The 18,061-nt window shown below is 39.4% G+C and overlaps 1 protein-coding gene across 9 annotated transcripts in view; it reads left to right on the forward strand.

Moving 5' to 3' along the window:
- RPS6KA2 (ribosomal protein S6 kinase A2) overlaps positions 1-18,061 on the forward strand; it is a 284,207-nt gene that overhangs the window by 256,543 nt on the left and 9,603 nt on the right. For all 9 annotated transcript variants that reach the window (XM_032682394.1, XM_032682396.1, XM_032682402.1 and 6 more), the window contains 3 exons: positions 10,807-10,896; positions 12,341-12,499; positions 13,670-13,831. In XM_032682394.1, the coding sequence (XP_032538285.1) occupies positions 10,807-10,896; positions 12,341-12,499; positions 13,670-13,831 (411 nt within the window). The remainder of the gene's footprint in view (positions 1-10,806; positions 10,897-12,340; positions 12,500-13,669; positions 13,832-18,061) is intronic.

Here is an 18,061-nt window from a genome sequence, read left to right on the forward strand (position 1 = left end):
AACCTGAAATGACAATCTGTTGATGCCACTGTTCAAATAATGGTTGATTTTTCTAGGCTACACCATAATTAGGAACATGGACCTACCAGCAGGTCTGTGGGCTTGCATGTGATTGTGCTAATATTTTCATTTCATATTAATGGAAAATTAAAGTTTTCCAGGGTCCAGGTTATTTGTCAACAGATGGCATTACGTTGTAGTAGGTATAGTAGTATTAATTCTGTATAATTACATTACATCTGTGGTGAACAAAATGTATGCTAAATTAAAGTAATAACTTTACTATTTTATTTATATCAAGTATTGCTGGCAGTTTATCAGTGTAAATACAGCCAGTGAGAAACCAAAACAGAAGAATCTCAGTACTCAAAGGTGTCTGTGCCTGAATCCGAACGGCCTGAACACCAGTGGGTGTTTAGAGAACTTCAGAGGATCCAGAGCAAACTCAACACATGTAGACACTCAAAACTGCAGAAAAGTTCAACACTATAATTTCTAGGTTTATGGTCTTTCCCATTTTTAATAATATTTCCTCTTTTTATTTCTTTCTTCCTCCACTCATGATGATTCTCTTCTTGTCACGTCAGTATGTCTTGATTTTGACTGCCAGTGTAGGCAACACGTGCAGCACCTCAGTTTCTGTCACAGTGTGAGTCAAATGTGTAGCAGATTTGGGGTTGGAGACACTTGGTGGGTTCTGTTTGTACTATCTTTCAAGCACATTTAGTGCTGCCTCTTTAATTATTACTCCTACCAATATATTAATTTTACTTTTCTTTCAATGTTATTTTAATTTCATAATAAGATTATATCATTTTGTTATCAGGGTAGCTTACTTTCAAAAAAATTGCACAATGCCACCCATTTCCAGTAATTAGATAGTACAGAATTTGCAACTGATATTATCATAATTATATATCAGTCCCTTTTGATATGCATTCTTTAACTGTCTCTATAAAAATCACAGTAATTAGGCTCTTTTGATTTCTGTCAGTAAGTATAATTTTCTCAGTGCTCTCTAGTACATAGCATTCACAGGAAAAAGTATCTGCAGTGATTGTGTGATAGGCAGCAGCCCCACTTGCCTTGCACCACCTCATTAAAAGCTCCTTCTTTCAGATGAACTGACAACACATGAGAGAACATCATCCTGTCTCCTCAGGGGAAGCTGGTGATAGGAAAAAAGTTAAGGAAATTATGTGGTGGCATCACTGCAGGAAGACACACATCATGTCACTGTGTAAATAAATAATCCTTCCATGGAGACTGCCACTCACCTCGTTTACTACTGCTGTGTGGTGGCATACTGAGGCAGCAGAGTACCTAGCCAGAGTAACTTGAGTCAGAGCTACAGTCAGAAAATCCACTCAGGAAAATGAAACTTTTCCTAGGCCAGAAGCAGAATATATTTATTAAACTGCAAAACATTTCAGCCCTTTTCCTTTTGCTGGCCAGCTGCTACTAATTGGGGAATATCTTGAGAGATACTTAGATGTCTAGCAGTGCAAAGAAGTTCTTTGCTGGTGGTGTAAAAGCACTTGAACAGATCTGGAATTTCACTCGTTTAAGAGTTCATTTTGATTAGACACATCACTCACTGAGATGCTTTTGGAATTTCCCCTAGACACCTCTCTGCACCTATAGGCAGCTGTGCTTCCTATGTAAATCCAATCATTGAGCCTGCAGAAGAAGAGAATTTTCTTGCAACCTATTCCCTCTTCTTCCATGCCATCTATAAAAAATGAAATGCTAATAATAAACTCTAAACCTGTTTTAGACATGCCCTTGGGTTCCTAACTGCAGTGTTTCAAAATTCAGAATTATATCTCCATTTCTGAGAGCATTTCAACACCATGCAACAGAAAACTGTGTAGACAGCCAAATTTCCTGCAAACTGAGTCTACCCTGAAACTAGTAGCCACCTACCTGGTCAGTGCAGGTAGATGTTGGTTTAGCAAGTCTGTGTATCATATTCTACTGCTCTGAGGCTTTCTTTCCATCTCATTCCCAAGTGAAAAAAGTATAAAGTTATGAAATACAAGTACATATATTGTTCATTCTTCTGAATCACAGAATCACAATATATTCTGAGTTGGATGCTGATAGAAAGAAGACATATGGGGAAAAAAAGAGTTTCTTCTTTGATGGACCTCTAATGTGTTTCAGATTCTTCTGCTATAATATTGATCATTCTGACTGAAAAAGGCCTAATGATTTTTAATAAGAAAGGGAATATTAATAGTTACAAGCTTCACATGGGTGTAAATGTAACAGTGAGGTCAGAAGCAAAGCAAAATCAGATCAAACTACTTCAGCCACATCAGTATCTAGAGAAAATAAGTCAATTAAGTAAAAGAATGATGCTAGGGGGAGATGAGAGAGGTTTCTGTGGGTGGAAGAAAGTTTACAATGGAAGCCTAAACAGATTAAGAGCTCTCATTTGGAGTTCAGAGTTCTTGGTGAATCAGATTTTTCAAAACCTGCCAGAGATTTGATGTAATTAGCATATTCCAGATGTTTTTCTTTACTTAAAACCATTGCACAGCTTTCAAGCTTGGAGCACTAATGAAACTTTCAAGCTGAATTTTTAGACGTGCTTCTTACTGATGCCAGATTAAGTAAAGTTGAAAAGGACTTGATTGCATCTTCCTTTTTCTAAGGATTTATCTATTTAGATTGACTCCTTACCCCCAGGAGGGATTACTGGTGGATAATAGCCAAGTAGAAACTGCTCCTGCTATGGCCTGTTCTGCCCCCAAAACAGTAACTGCCCCAGCCAAGACGCTGCAGAGGTGGGTGGTTTAAGTGCCAGATTCAATACCTTGATGTCAACCATCTTCTTCTCCAGGTCATGAGAATATCTAACTGATTAAGTCTTGTGGATTTTTAGTCCCTCCACGCTGTTAGAACCAGGGCGAACAACCAGGTAAAAGCACACACAGGGTATGCATTTTTCCCTCCTTTGAAGAAGAAAAGCATAGACATAGTCCCTACTGACAAGTCCAGTTTTGCAGATGCCAACATTACAGTGGAATTTGGATCTCAAAATAGATGTGAATTTCATGACTTTTTCCTATCTCTGTAATGTACTAACCAGCTGTTAGGCTCCAAATGTTCCAGAGATGTGAGCAAAGCCAAAGTTTGCAGTCAGTGTCTGCCACTGGGGTACAAGTCAGTGTATGCTAGAGTCCTAGTAAGTCCTACAGTTTATATATAATTCTGGTATTTACCAAGCACTGAAAGCATCTATTTAGCATGTTTTGTATAGGCAGACTGGAGAGATGGTGCATTTTAATTAGCTACAAAAATTCAATACTGGTGGAGAAGTGATTTTGAAATGCTACCAATAAATAGAAATCAGTACCTTATGAGAGCTGTTTTTAGTAGGCCTGTGCAATCAAACTTGTTGTATACCTCTATTTATTTGCTAATAACAGTGAGTGACGTAGTCAGCAAAACTCATATAAATTCCTGAGTTGTTTCATAATTTCTTTGAACTTTATTTTCCCCTTCCATTGGTGCTTCACAGTTATGGTTTGGTTGTTTCTAGGTGGTTAGCCTAAGTAGATAAAATTGCACGCTAACGTGAATACAGGAGCTTACACAGTAGTATTTAGTGGCTCTACAACATTTTTGCCTTATCAAATTATCTATGAAGAGCATATCTTTTGCCTCTGAACATCATATCAATGATTCTGAAAGATACTTTCCAATATTTTTTGAGAAAATATCTCTGACTGCAGTCTCTCCAAAAGGTTTGATTCCTATTTGCTTTTATTTCCTGAATGATATGTAATGAAGCTGTTCAGTGTACTCAATAATTCATAGGATGGAAATAGAAATATTTGAATACCAGCATCAGACAAGGATTTCATAAATACGTTCCTAGTGTAGTTAAAGTTTCATTAATAAAATTAAAAATCAAAACCTATAGATTTCTCTCTTACTAACACTCTTGCATATAAGTAAGTGAGTTTTTCCTGTAGTACCTACTAAACCCTGTGGGACTATGTGCATTTTTGGTATTCATGGTTTAAAACAGAATATAAACAAATTAGAGGAAATATATAGCAGAAAATATGCAAGAATTACAAGGCAAGGTCTATCTAGAGAGCTACAAATATGTATGACATAAGACAGACAATAGTCTGGTGGGACATAATCAAAATCTATAAATATCTCTAAGGTGATATAAATGATAGATGACAACCATTTGGCTGCTAAAGACAAGACAGAATGTCTTGAAGCTAAAAAAGGGAATTTCAGAAAAGAAAAAAAGTCTGATTGTGAGAGCAGTTGGTAAAACAGACTCTTCAAGGACATGACTGAGATGTCCTCCCCCTCACAGGCAAAGAAGTTCAGTTTGTCATATTAGTGGAAATGTAGCCTTACAAATGCAGGGTCAGAGGTACAAGACCCCTTCTTACCTTGATAAACTACTGAGAACACCTAGCATGTTCTACCCAAAATTTGGTTTATAAAGCTGGGCATCAGGAAATACTGTGGTCCAGACACTTCAGTAAAAAATGTTTTTGACTGTCTGAAGCATACGCAAGTTTCTTGGCAGTGTGGCACTAGATTCTGTAGGCTATAGGGTGCCATGTAGTAAATACAGACTTTTGAGGAAATTTAAGCACAAATCTGTGATATTCTTTGAACATCTGTAGGGTAGGCTGTCTTCTAGAGTGCTCTGCAAAGAAACCAGCATTAATAGCCCTAGTAAGGGCTGGTTATCATACTGAGTGATTACAAACAGCATAGAGGGTGACCTCTAGATACGATGGAAAAAGAGAATGATACACAGTAAAATGGATGAAGTAGCAAAGGAGTAATGGATAAAGTTGTCTAGGAGGATCTTATGTCTGATCTGTGAGAGTATTTTTGAAGGCTTTCTTGGTTTCCCCATTTCAAACAACTTTATCAAAGGGCTTGACTTCCACACTGGACCAGGGCCACTCTGTACAATTTCACTCACCACAGTAGGAGGTAACATAGCATACTTTATATGGTGTCCTCATTTTTTAAGATTTGGGTTTACTGAAATACCTGCAGAACTTCAATATCACTTTTCTACTGTTTTGATTTGAGTGTGTTCAGATAGGAGTTGCACTTGATGATTCCGATGAGTCCCTTCCAACTCTGCATATTCTGTGATTTCTGCCAGATACTCTCCCTGTAGAAATAAGTCAGTTCTTCAGGGAGCCACTGCTCAAATATGCAGAGCCCAACAGAAAGGATAGGCCAATACAGAGTGCTGAGCTCTGCTTGAAAGACTTGGGAGAAGGCAGGGCAGAGAGGCAGGGGTGGCCCGAGCACTTCTCCGACTAGCCAGCTTGTTTCTAGCAGCGAGAACCGTTGCTGGTTTTTGGGGTTAATGGGATCAAAGCACTGATTAAGTCTTAACAAAATAATCAGAAAGGGCAGATAGAAATACAGAAGTATGTGCAGGCCACGTCTTAGTCTCAGCTTCAAAGCAAATCTTAGATGTGCAGTGGTTGTACATCCCCTCTGGTGTAAGGATTCTTGCAGCCTCCTTCCCATTTGGTCACAAAGCTCGCAGTGTCTCTCTCCATGGCATGGCTGAACCTCTGAAGAATGTGAAAATACGGTGTTTCTTTCTGTTAAGTAGATCTTTTCTGAGACCTAGGATCAGGCAGCAGTTTCTCTACAGCTTAATAATATCATGTTTCTCTTAGCTAGCTTGCTTGCCAAATACCTAAAGTATTTTGGACATAATTTGGTCCTTCATGGCTCTGTTTCTCTTTTGGGGCCACTCAAACGATGTTTCTTGTATTTGTCTTCCATATTGATATAATAAATTTCCCCTTTTATAAGTTCTGAATATGATACTCTTGTTTCCGAAGCTTTTTGTAAAAGAAGATGGGAGTAGCACTGCAGTTATTTTACGGGCTGAAAACTCATCAGTCTGATCCAAGGATGTGTGCTGAGCAGAGCAGACTAAAACACAGTGTAGAGCCTTTCCCACCAAGCTATTCTGCCTCTAGAACTGCAGACTTCTCCCAAAAATGAGCTTTTCTGTTTCACAGGTGCTATTGGAATAAATTTGTTATTGTTTCTGCAGTGCTTAGAAAATGTGTACTACCATATTTAATTAATTACCAGGTACTACAGTACCAGCTGACAGCTTAGGAGTGCCAAGTCAGCAAACAGTGGCAGCAAGTGGGCATGGTCTGTGTGCAGAAATGTTTAGTGTCTCACCTGCATGGCTTGATCTGATGGGTAGTCCTTATTTCAGAAAATTATTGCTAATTAGGCTTGTTTCTTTTAATATTCAGTTTACTATTTTTGAAAGATTTAAGCATGGATAGAGGGAATGAATTTCTGGAGCTAATCAAAACTAATGGCAGAGCAAATAGTCCCTCAGAAACTATCAGGCTTGGAAAAGTTCTCCTTGGAGACATCTTAAATGTAAAATTATACCATGTCCTTTTAAATAATATTAGCCTTTCTGCAGTGATTTTCATCCACATCCAGCTTGAGTAATTTGACATCAGAAAAGGAATCAAATTAAAACAGATGCTTGGCATGAATATGGCTTATTTTTAGAAGGAAATATTACTGAAATGGAAATCTGTACATTTTCCAGCAGCACAGAACTGCAAAACTCTGTTTCTGTGACACTTGCATTGGAATTAATATTGTAGGCGAAACTGCCAGGTTAAAATCTCTGCGTGCTGTCACACCTCCTTACTTCAGAAGAGATGCAAATCCCGCCTACAGTCAGTTCCACTAGTGGTGCCCTGAATTTTCAAATACATCATAGTGTACACATAATGTGAAAAGGGATACAAAATTAATTCCCCCTTTGCTCATCCCTCTGTTCCCAGAAAAGAAAAGGATTTTTACAGGGAGTATCACATCACACTATGTAATGAATCTGTTCCTAAAGGTGATTAACCCATGCTCACACTCCAAACAGACTGTAAAAATACCTTCAAAGTATGTAATAGAAAATAAAGCAGCTTTAAAAAGTGTATGAAACTCTCTTCCTTCTCCATGCTTTTTTTCACAAAGCCGTTAAAAGTTCCCACATGCTGGTCAAAAGGAGCTTTACATCATCCTGCTTCCTAAACACACTGGCAGCCTCAGCTGTGGCCATTCAACGTATTGCAAGGACCAGGTGTCTGCCCTGACCTTCTACTGGACTTCTTGTTGCTGCAGATGGAGCAGCCGATTGGGACTATGCCGGTAGCTTAGCTGCCCTGCTTCATAGCCCTGTGTTTCAGTTTCAGCTCCCAGGAAAGGTCACTTGGGGCAGATGAAGACAAGGCAAACACTGATCCCATTTGGACTGGGGACAAAAAAGAGCTATGCCTTATGGCTCTGCAGCATGATCCACTAAAACTCCTCAGTCAAAGCCCCACAACCTACCCTACACCTGTGCTGTAGGTTGTACCTTTAATGCTTTCCAATATTTGTGGATTTTGTTGTGCAATAAGTCTACTAAAATAAAATGGAGAATTTTTGCTGCAGTCCGTGGTAGTGGCAAACACCATGGTGTTAAGGGTTAAATCACCATACAAGTACTAGGTATATCAGCTTCCTCAAGAAGGGAGATACCTACCATCACCCATTTCAATTGATGTGATTTAGACAGAGCTTTTGAGTCCTGTTTCACTGAAGGGGAATAAATCAAGTCAGAGCCAAGCAAATGTTTTAATGCAGTCTTGTTTGTTCATTAAAGATACACAAAGTCCTTTCTCCCCAGCACAGAAAGACTCAACAACAGACAGCAGTTTCCTTGCTGCTAGCTCCAGCTTAGCCTGACAGGTGCCTCGTCCTTTCTCCTCAGGCCCATATCACTGCTCTTCCCATCAGTGCTTCTCATGTTTCTTTTCTGTCTTCTTTCTCACTCTCTTGCTTTTCTCTCACCTTTTCTTTTAGATTGTTCATTTTCCAGACATCAAAGGCATTTAAACTGTCTCCTCCTACCTCTTGCCTTTTTCCAGTCTCACAATTGGAGTGATGGAGAACTCTGTGTGAGAAACACAGCCATTCTCCATTCTCCTGCACAGTCACTCTGGTTAAATTAAGTGTTTGAAAAGGCAATTTGTATTAACATGACTGGCTCTGTGAAAGCGGATTAGGGAGTGCTCACAGATACCATTTCTTTGGCAGGGCTGTAAAGGCTGTAAGTCCCAGTTGGTGGGTGGTATCAAACAACTGAGAACTCATAACATCTTCTAATGGCATAACTAGGTCCAGAAGAAGAACTTTATCTACATGGTTGGAAGCATGCAAATACCTTCACAAAATTGCAACAAGCAAATATAAATATATACTGTCTATATAGTCGGTGTGCCAATTTCAACAAGACTTTACCATCATAGAATTTTATTGATATTCTCTTTTATATTTATCAGTCCACTCTGGTAAGGCCAAAGTCTGAAATGCTGAGAGATTTCTGCTAAAGTTGAGAGACTTCCTCTGCTGCTTTATCAGTCATGGGCCAAATGTACGTCACAGGCACACTGAAAAGAGGCACTATCAGGGTGACAGTCTCTTGCTGTAGAGGAAAAAAATGGTTCTGGTCTGTCTAACCAGACTGCCCAGGGACTGAAAGGAATTTGGCAGGTCCTTTCACAGCTCTGACAATGATTTGTGGTGCAATTCGGGGCAGCTTGTCCATCTAATCACTGTATCACAGCTTGCACACACATTAAAGCAAAAAGTATGCATATTTAGGGCCTGTCTTGCAATTTGTATTTATATAGCATATCGTGAATTAGGAGCATTACATGTCATCTACTGCTGTTGCTTCTAGATCAGTAGCAGACTGCTTTAGGTTATGTTGGTTTTAGTTTTGTGTCAATAGCTGAGGTTATTTTTGGTTTGAATCTTTTTTTAGGCCGTATATATGCATTTATAGTCCTGCATTATTAATAGTTGCTTAAAATTTTCCACAGCTCTGGATATTTCCTTTCACAGGAAACTACAACAGAAAAGGGATCTGGAATATATTGCTTGCTACAGTAGCATAGTGACAGTAGTACTTCGCACAGCAGTGGTAATACTTACCACGGTAGATTCTTCTGGTTTGTACAAGGCAGGCACATGCAAACAGGGGCACATGTGAGTAACTCCATTAACCTGACAAAAGCTATTAGTTTAGCCGAGGAAGTGGCCCTGAGGATCTTTTTGTATGTTAGAGTTATTGGTTGAGTGGGACACATTCAGTCGCTGTGGTTGTACTTACGAGGAGTCAGTTGATCAGGGTTCCATCGGCTTCTTGGTAATATCTCAAATAAACCGCGAGAACAACAGTATTCTAAGGAGAAGTTGCTAGCAGAATTCTTTTCCATTCACCTGTTTTTGAAGTTTTCCTTTATTTATTCAAATGCAGACGACAGCCATCTTCCTGCATCAGCTTCCTGTTGCACCTTCATTTGTCACACTTCTATTAATTCAGAGTCAAATCACCGACATGGCTTCACATGCATGCCTCAGCCACAGACAACTACTGACCATCATTATCACTGCACATACATGTCAGTCGTGATGACTGTGAAACCTCTGATGTACTCAGTTATGCATTTTTATGGCTGATGCATAAAATTCTAGACATGTACTTAAATGTGTATCACCATAATTAAGACATAAAAAGTGCATGCATTTTATAAAAAAAGCAGACAGGCTCATTAGCAAAAGAGGTTTTTAAAAAGTTGTTTCCCTGATAACACCATCATTTGTAATCTGTGCTCTGTGCCTAGTTATTGGAGAGAACTAACCACATTTAAGGTTGGAAGCCTTGAAATCCAAGACAATAATGAATTTATGATATTCTGAAAATGGCACCCATTCTATTTTGGTACACCTGTTATTCTGTACTGTATTTTGTATACGCCTGTACTGCTTCTGTTTCTTAGCAATAAGAAATATTGCCAAAGTACCGTACTCCTGATGAGTGAGTCTTTTGCCATTCCCTGTGCAGTTGCATTTGAGATTCCAAAATGTAGAGATCTCCCTTGTATTATTTTATAGCTTTTTTTTTTTATTTCATATTTATAATTTAAATCCACAAAGTGAGAACCATAATCAATGTCCTCAACTGGGTAAATGACTAAAGCTCTTTGACTGACATCCAGAATACAGGTAACAGGAGCATTGCGAAGTCAAGGTTATTCTAACAGCTGGCTTTCCGTGCAGTGATGCTCTCTGAGCAGCAGATGTCATGTTTTTCTGAGACCTGCTGCTATGAAACTAAAAAGTTTTTATGTCTCACTGTACTCTCTGATAAGGCAAAAGATTTTGATACATAACATTACATATCATTACAACAGCATGGCCCAAAGAGCCAAGTGATTACCAAGAGCTTCAATGCAAATCTCCCCTGGCAGAAAATGTCATTTTCACTTCTGACAAACACACTTGATAAATAATTTTTGTTAATTTATCAGCAGACATACAAGCATATGTCAATATTATGATTCTATCCATTTTTTTATGTCAAAGAGATAATTTTAAAGCTATGATTATTTTAAAACTTTCAAGGTTGTTTGGTTTCTAAACAACACTTCTTGTAAGTGCCATTATTTATGGGTAAACAGAACTATAGGCATCAAAAAGAGGGCCCAAGCCTCCGGAGTCTAAACTAATTATTGCTTCATCTGGCTTTGTCAGACAGTCAACATGGCTCTCATTTGCACATGGTTTGAGCTGTCCTCTCCTAAAATAATGATTAATAGAAGAATTTTAAATATTAATTTGTTTATACTGTAGAAATTGCTTGGTTTGCACTTAGTGCTGCTAGCTGGTATTGGACTAACTGTTCTTCATTTATTCCAGATAATTGATAAGAGCAAGAGAGACCCCTCTGAAGAAATTGAGATCCTCTTGCGATATGGACAGCATCCAAACATCATTACTCTTAAAGATGTGAGTAGTCTTCCAGCACTTCAGCATTAAATGATTTTCATCTTATGATCAGGCCCACTTATTAGTCCATGTCTGGAAAATTCTTCAGCTGAAGGTCAGAGCTAAAACTAGACCCATTGAAATCAAGGTAAAAAAACATGACTCAACAAATTACTAGATAGCATTTGGAAAGTCTGGTCAGGTTATATATTCTCCAGTTACTGTCTAACAGACTGTAAATAAATCCAAAGGGGCACAGTGCTGGAGAATGACAAAATGTGTTTGGTTTTGAAGCACTGTTTAAAAGGAGGTCTCCCTAGCTGGGTGTTTCAGTGCACATTGCTGAACCCACACAGTGGTGCTGCTGGACAGGGGATGATTTTTCATGAGTAGCAGCCATTCCCATGCAGCCTGTGGTATGTGCTTTGTTGGGAAGAGGAGGGCTCACAAAGTCTCTAGGATTTCCCCCAATAGTGTTTTAGTGCCAGGGAGTATTTACCTTCTACTCAAGCAGCCTGAGAAGACATGAGGGTATTTTTCTTCAGCATTTCATATGAAAAATAGCCTTCACCATTCATACATACAGTAAGGACGTTTAGTCAGAGATGTTTTACTTAGGCTGCCTGCAGTCTCACCTAGGTTTGTCCACACCATGTCAGATTCAGAGTTTACAGAACAAAGTCCTGCTCATATCTGTGGCCAGTATGTTATGGTTTAGACTTTAGAGAAGTAGATAAAAATTTTCTAATTTCATGCTCTCAAGAAAGTCTCACTTAATTCCTAACTGTTAAAGTGTTTCTAAAAATCTGTGCAAAAAAAGGTTTTTATCCCTTTCCTGCTCATTATTGCAGTCCAGGTAAAAGATTATGGCATGAAAATAGCTGTCTTCCAGTTTAAATGACAAAATGTCTTTTACCCCTTGCCCTTGACATTGAAGATAAATATATGTTGCGGGTGATGTCAATGTATTCCCCAGAATTGCAAATAGAAACTATATAATATCATTAGGTGCAGGTCTTGGCCAACAGTATAATAACAGTTCTTTAGTTGATCATGACTCAAAGGGAAATATTGATATTTTAAATGGCAAATGTTACCCTGTAGAAGTGTAAAGAGAGAACACTACTGAGAAGGAGGCTTGGGTGAGAGCCAGCAGACATTTGGGGCTGTGTGAAGTGGTGCTGCTTTTAGCAGCTTGGTCTGCTCTGCTGGCATGACAGCAGAACAAGAAAGCTACATTTCTGTGTGGACAAATCAGCAAGCTGCTACAGACACAAGAAAAAAGTGATGATTAAGTAATTTTAAAAATTTTCTGTTGTTAAGCGTAATAAGTACATTTCCCACACGTTAGCTGACATTTTCCTCTTGCAACATCTCACACTAGCAAGCCAACACTGTGCTTAAAGGACCAACATTTACCAAGTTAATGGGTCCAAAACATATATTTATTCTGTTACTCTTCCAGGTGTATGATGATGGGAAATTCGTGTACCTGGTGATGGAGCTGATGAGGGGAGGTGAGCTCCTGGACCGCATTCTTCGGCAAAAGTGTTTCTCAGAGCGGGAAGCCAGCGCTGTGCTGTGCACCATCACCAGGACTGTGGACTACCTGCACTCTCAGGGCGTAAGCATGACTTTTTTGGCTTAGCTGCATCAACCTTCTTAATCTCCAACTTCTAGAAATAGCAAATAGTTGTGATTTTGATTCTCTGGAATGTAAATGGGGGGGAACGGGGTTCCCTCCAAAAAATGTTTCTCCATATTTATAATTACATTTGGTTTGTGAAATAGGGTCATAGGCTTTCTATCCATTTTCCCACTGAGCAGAAAGTATATTGAAGTGGCATTTTTATTCCCACACTACAGTGATTTTGAAGTTCATGTACCATGTTGAGATATCACTTGTTTACTTTTTATCACAGTCATTATTGCAGTACCTGATCTCTTAACAGAATTTCAAATAGGGTTGCTGAATCAGCAGATAGGTAGAAAATCAAATGCTCAGCTCTCCAAATGAAGTGGCAGTTTGAGCAGCTGATGGGAAAGGTTTCTGACACGCTATTAAAAGCTGGCTTTTGGAGTATAAACTCTTTATATACAGCAGTTTGAAAATCTCTCCTTTTCTGCATTTCAGGGACAAGCAGTTTGGATGACTAGTCAAATATTTGCTGCTTTTCCTGCTTCATGGTTAAAACAAATGCATTTTTTGCTTCGGCTTTTATGTTTTCATGATAATTTTTCAGTCTTGTTATAACAAATAAAGGCTGTTTTCCCACCACTGAAATGCAGCATATCTGGTAAAATGCACAGTCCTGTGAAGTTGTGTGAATACATTTTGAAATCAGGAAACAAAAGTCCCTCCTTTCAAGTGTGAGCCACTCACATGTACAGTCACAAGAAGACCTTACACACTTTCCCCCTATGATGTGATTTCTTCTTCAGCTTTTAGCTGAGTACTTCAAGCCATCATGTTCCAGGAGAATGCCACCAAGATGATCATACAACAGCCCACTCTGACTACGCTGAGGAAAGTTGTCCCCCCTTAAAGCAGCAGCCTCCATCTTGATAAACCAGCACAGGCTGTCAAAGATTTTATTTCTCATTTTAACAGACTTTAACCTTTTTTATTTTCCTTCATTTGTCCAAGGCTTTTAAGTAACTTTTTTCCAAAACTTAAATATTTTCAGCATGAGATCTTGACCTACCTCAACCAGCAGACCAGGAATGGCAGCCAAGCCTGGATGCTCCCTGACCTCCTCTTCTCACTTGTTTCTCGCTTCTCTTTCTTGTTAAGGTGGTGCACCGAGATCTCAAGCCAAGTAATATCCTCTACATGGACGAGTCAGGAAACCCAGACTCTATCAGGATCTGTGACTTTGGGTTTGCTAAGCAACTGAGAGCGGAGAATGGGCTGCTTATGACTCCCTGCTACACGGCCAACTTTGTTGCCCCTGAGGTAGGATCATATTTCAAAGCCTTCAGTAGTGACTCTGTCATAGGAAACAGTCCTTCCTCCCTCTCTCCCTTTTCCTTGCTGCCTTTACAGGAGAACAAGGCAGAAACCAGGCTACTGGCACTTGGACAGTCTCTATTACCATAAATTTCCTTTTCCTGGACTTGTCATGGCACTTGTTTTTCTTCTGACAGAAGCTGGTGTCTGTCTTGGATTGACTTACACAATGCTTTGACTCATTACTGGGATAAATATCCTTTTTCTCTAGCTGCTTCTGATCAGACTACTTTCCCTCTAGTGCACTGTGTCAGAGCAGGATTAAGGCTTAAGAAGGAAATCTTGATGTCAGGAATAAAATCTTCATGTCAGGTTGCCCAGGGAGGCTGGGGAGTCTCCTTCTCGAGATATCCAAAAGCCATCTGGACACAATCCTGAGTAGCATGTTCTAGGGGACTCTGCTTGAGGTTGGACTGTATGACCTCCAGTGGTCCTTTCCAACCCTTCCATTCTGTGATTCTGTGACAGGACTAAAAAATCCTTGAACAAATTCCTTATCATGCTGAAATCAGTCAGAGTTTTATTGTTGACTTCATTGAGCTAAAGAAATATCTCTCCTCTTGGGCTTTCCTAGTACCAATCCCCCCTGTTATGGGAGATGTAGGAAAGGGCTGCTTTCTAATTTTTACAGAGAGGGAAACAGATGAAGACCGAACAGCTTGTCCCAAGCATTGGGAGAACGTCTGCGTCACTGGCAGGTGCTGCTCCTTTCATGTAGGCCTGTGAGAGTGAGCTCGGGTCATGCAGCAGTTTTAATGGTTTGGGCTTTTCCCTGTGTTTGACTCTTGAGATGTTCATAGCTGCTTCCTTCTGATGAAGGAGCAGCAAGTTAGTTTCCTGGTTAACTGTCCATTTTTTGGAGCGATGAAAATCAGAAACGTTAGTACGTTAGTACACGACTTCAAATGTGTGTCTTCCTCTGCTTGTTCTGGTCCATATAAGAAAAACAAAAGGCTACTGTCTTTCAATACTACATCTGTTCTATACTATAAAATACCAATGTCTCTCAATTGGTATAATTCAGCAATCTTTTCTTCCCCATAAGTCTCCTTCATCCAATGTTCATCTACATGGTATATAACTGGGAAGAGAAAAATGAGATGATCTTTCCATACAAAGTCCTTTCATGATACCAAAAGTTAATCCCAGGAATCACAGCCTTCCAGCATCAGAAAGAGAATTTTTTACATTAAGACCATTGCCAGGACAATATAAATTCAAAACAGGTTTATTTCAGCAAAGAAGTCTTCTATGGCCAAGAAAGACTGGTTTGTTATTTTGTTGCTGTTTGGTTGGGTTTCCATTTTAGAAATGGGAATGAGCTTTTTAAAATTTATCAAAGTACATAAAAAAGTTCTGTAGCACCACAGCCATTCAATTTCTAAACCAAAAAATAATCATGTTTGCAAGATTTGAAGCACTCAGATTTTCTCCGAGATACAGTGTGCTTAAAATAGGTGTAGCTATTTTTCATCATGGGCTATTTTGTGTAGTGTCTAGTCACAAACGTTGCCAACCCAGTGTATTTTCAGGTCAGACTCTTCTGATTCAAACTGGAAATAGAAATTACTGTCCCAGATATTCGTGATAATAAGACAGGTCCTGCTAATGCAGGAGACTTTGGAGATTAATTGAAACATTACCAGAAGTGGTAGAGATCTTACATAAAGCCTTAAGTGCTTTTTTATTTTACCTGTGATATAATGCTGCCCTCCAGCCTAGACTTGACTTTTGTGTTCCCCATCTAAGCCCCACTGCAACATCTGCCACGTGCTCATGAAACTAATCAAGGAGGCAGAAAGTCAGTTGAGCTGATGACAAAAAGGACATTGACAGAAGAAGGAGGACATATTTGCCCACTTGGATCTCCCTGTATTTTGGAAACATTTAGTCTGGGGTTTGATGATAGCAAGAGCAAAGACGAAGACTACCCGAGAGAAAGAGGCACGCTGCCACCTAGTGCGAGTCATGCTGCATGTGGGGAGGGAAGCGCCGGGCTCTTGCCCTACTGATGCAGTAAGGTCCTTTTGGATTGAGTAAAAATATTTTACTCTGCAGTTTTCCTCCAATATCCATGAAGAACTACTGTTCTGGCATTTGAAAATATGAGATTGTTTGTTAGCTTTTGTACCTGTATGCATTGTCACAGCTGAGAAAAACCTGCATTTATAACCTTGTTAACCCAGTAAGTCAAAGCCTCTAAAAATAAAAGGGGGTTGGATAAATATCTGAGCCATTATCAGAACTGGATGAACCCAGGGTATCATTATCTCCAGGGTAGCCATTCTCTCCACAATGCCCTGCCAGCTTGTGCCTCTATTTCAGATCCCACTGAGTTCTCAAGGTGACCCAAACCCCTTCATTGGTGGTAAATTCTTCAGCATCCATTAACAGCAAGACACCACTGCATGTTTTGCAAAGCTCATTCCCCGATTGATTTATTTCTAAAACACACGCCTGTTTGTGTTTCGTACCATCTCCTGCCTAGATCAAACACCAGTCTTTTTGGCCAAGGTTTCTCATGCTTTCTTCTGTCTGCTCAGTGTTCTCATTTTAACCACAGTTGCACAGACCTGCTAGAGGTGTTTTGAAATAGCAGTGACACTAACTGATAACTCACTAGATCCTGTTGTTATCTGTGGGGTGAAGTTGCTGCTGATAAAAAAAGTACTTGCCAGCAAAGCTTTCCCTAGGCAGTGGCACAGAGTGAATTTCCTTGTTGTATAGCCCTGCTCCTGCAAACTGAATGATAGCACACAGTGACACCTCTCCATTATTTCGAGGTTGTGTAACCACTTGCTTAATATCCTGCTCCGCTAAGTAGCATCACTGCCCGGTTTTTCTGTCATTTGCCTTGGACTTGATTGTTCTTGGTTATTGGAGGAAAACAGCAATGAAGTGAAAATGTACCTGTTCGAAACACAGCGAGAATGACCATATGGAAATATAAAGGTTGGGTATTCAGTCTCACAGGTGAAGCAAGAAGCAACTGGGTTTGTCAAATAGCAAAGAAGTTTTTCCCATAAAAACTAACATTATAGAGCAGGAATGAATGCAAGAACTAAAGAAATAAAAACAAATGTAACAGCCAGAAAGCCTATATATGATGGGCAGGAGAAGCAGAAGCAGGATGCTACCAGCTTTGTCAAGAGAAGGAAATGTGGCTTTTTCTCTGTTTTTGTTGTTGTGGGGGTTTTTCGGTTTGGTTTTATTTTTTCCCAGGTAGCGAATGTTCACTCAGCAGCATACCTGACAGATGGTTGCTTTGCTGCTCATCATTTATAAAATCCGTCAAGGCAACTTTTTATCAAACTGTTTTTCCTTAGCAGAGTTTGATCTTTTCTGTGATAGACTTCAGATTACTTTATTTAAGTAAATCACCCTGGGTAATAAGGCTGCAGGTCAGAGAAAGACTTGCTGAATTTGTACCTTCCTTTTTCATGTGCTTTGCAAAAAGATGTATCTATCAATCCATCAGAGCAGGACAAAACTCTCCTTTTGTGTCAGACCTGAAAAAAACAGAAGGGTAGCTTGCTTTAATGGGCAAGTGAAACAACTGAGGTGGTCCCTAAGCTTGGCGGGTGACTTTGATTTCACTTGGACCTGCACTGACCTAAATAGGCATTTCTTCTAGTGTGCGCCAGCATAAATGAAATCTAGGCTTTACCCTTACTGCTATAACGTACCATCCTGCATCAATATTGAATCTACTGGTCAGATCTTTGCTGAGTACCATGGGTGTTGTTTTCCCCATAGGAAAAGGGGATCAAGTTTTAGCCTGCTCTCTGTGAAGTCCAGTCTAAATGCATTCACTTTTCTTTATACAGAAGTGAGATAAGAACAAGCCTTTTAGCTTTCTTTGCAGTTGTCATGCATCTTTATTAGTTTAGCATTAGATATACTTTAGTGTGCATCCATTTGCTATATCAAATCCAAACTGACCTCATTTGGAATACTTATCACTGTCATTCAGCCCTATAATCGTTGCATCCATAGTGTTCTTGGTAACTTTTATGTTAGGAGGATGTGTTTTATAGGAGGTTATGTTTCAAAGTATTAATGAGCTTTTTTTTATGAAACATTTTCAATAATTGAAATATTGTTCTGCTTTGCTTCATGTTAGATTGTCAGAGAAGTTCACAGAGTTTCCAGCAAACTACACTCATCTCTCTTACT

The sequence above is a fragment of the Chiroxiphia lanceolata genome, chromosome 3, assembly GCF_009829145.1.
Source record: "Chiroxiphia lanceolata isolate bChiLan1 chromosome 3, bChiLan1.pri, whole genome shotgun sequence".
NCBI lineage: Eukaryota > Metazoa > Chordata > Aves > Passeriformes > Pipridae > Chiroxiphia > Chiroxiphia lanceolata.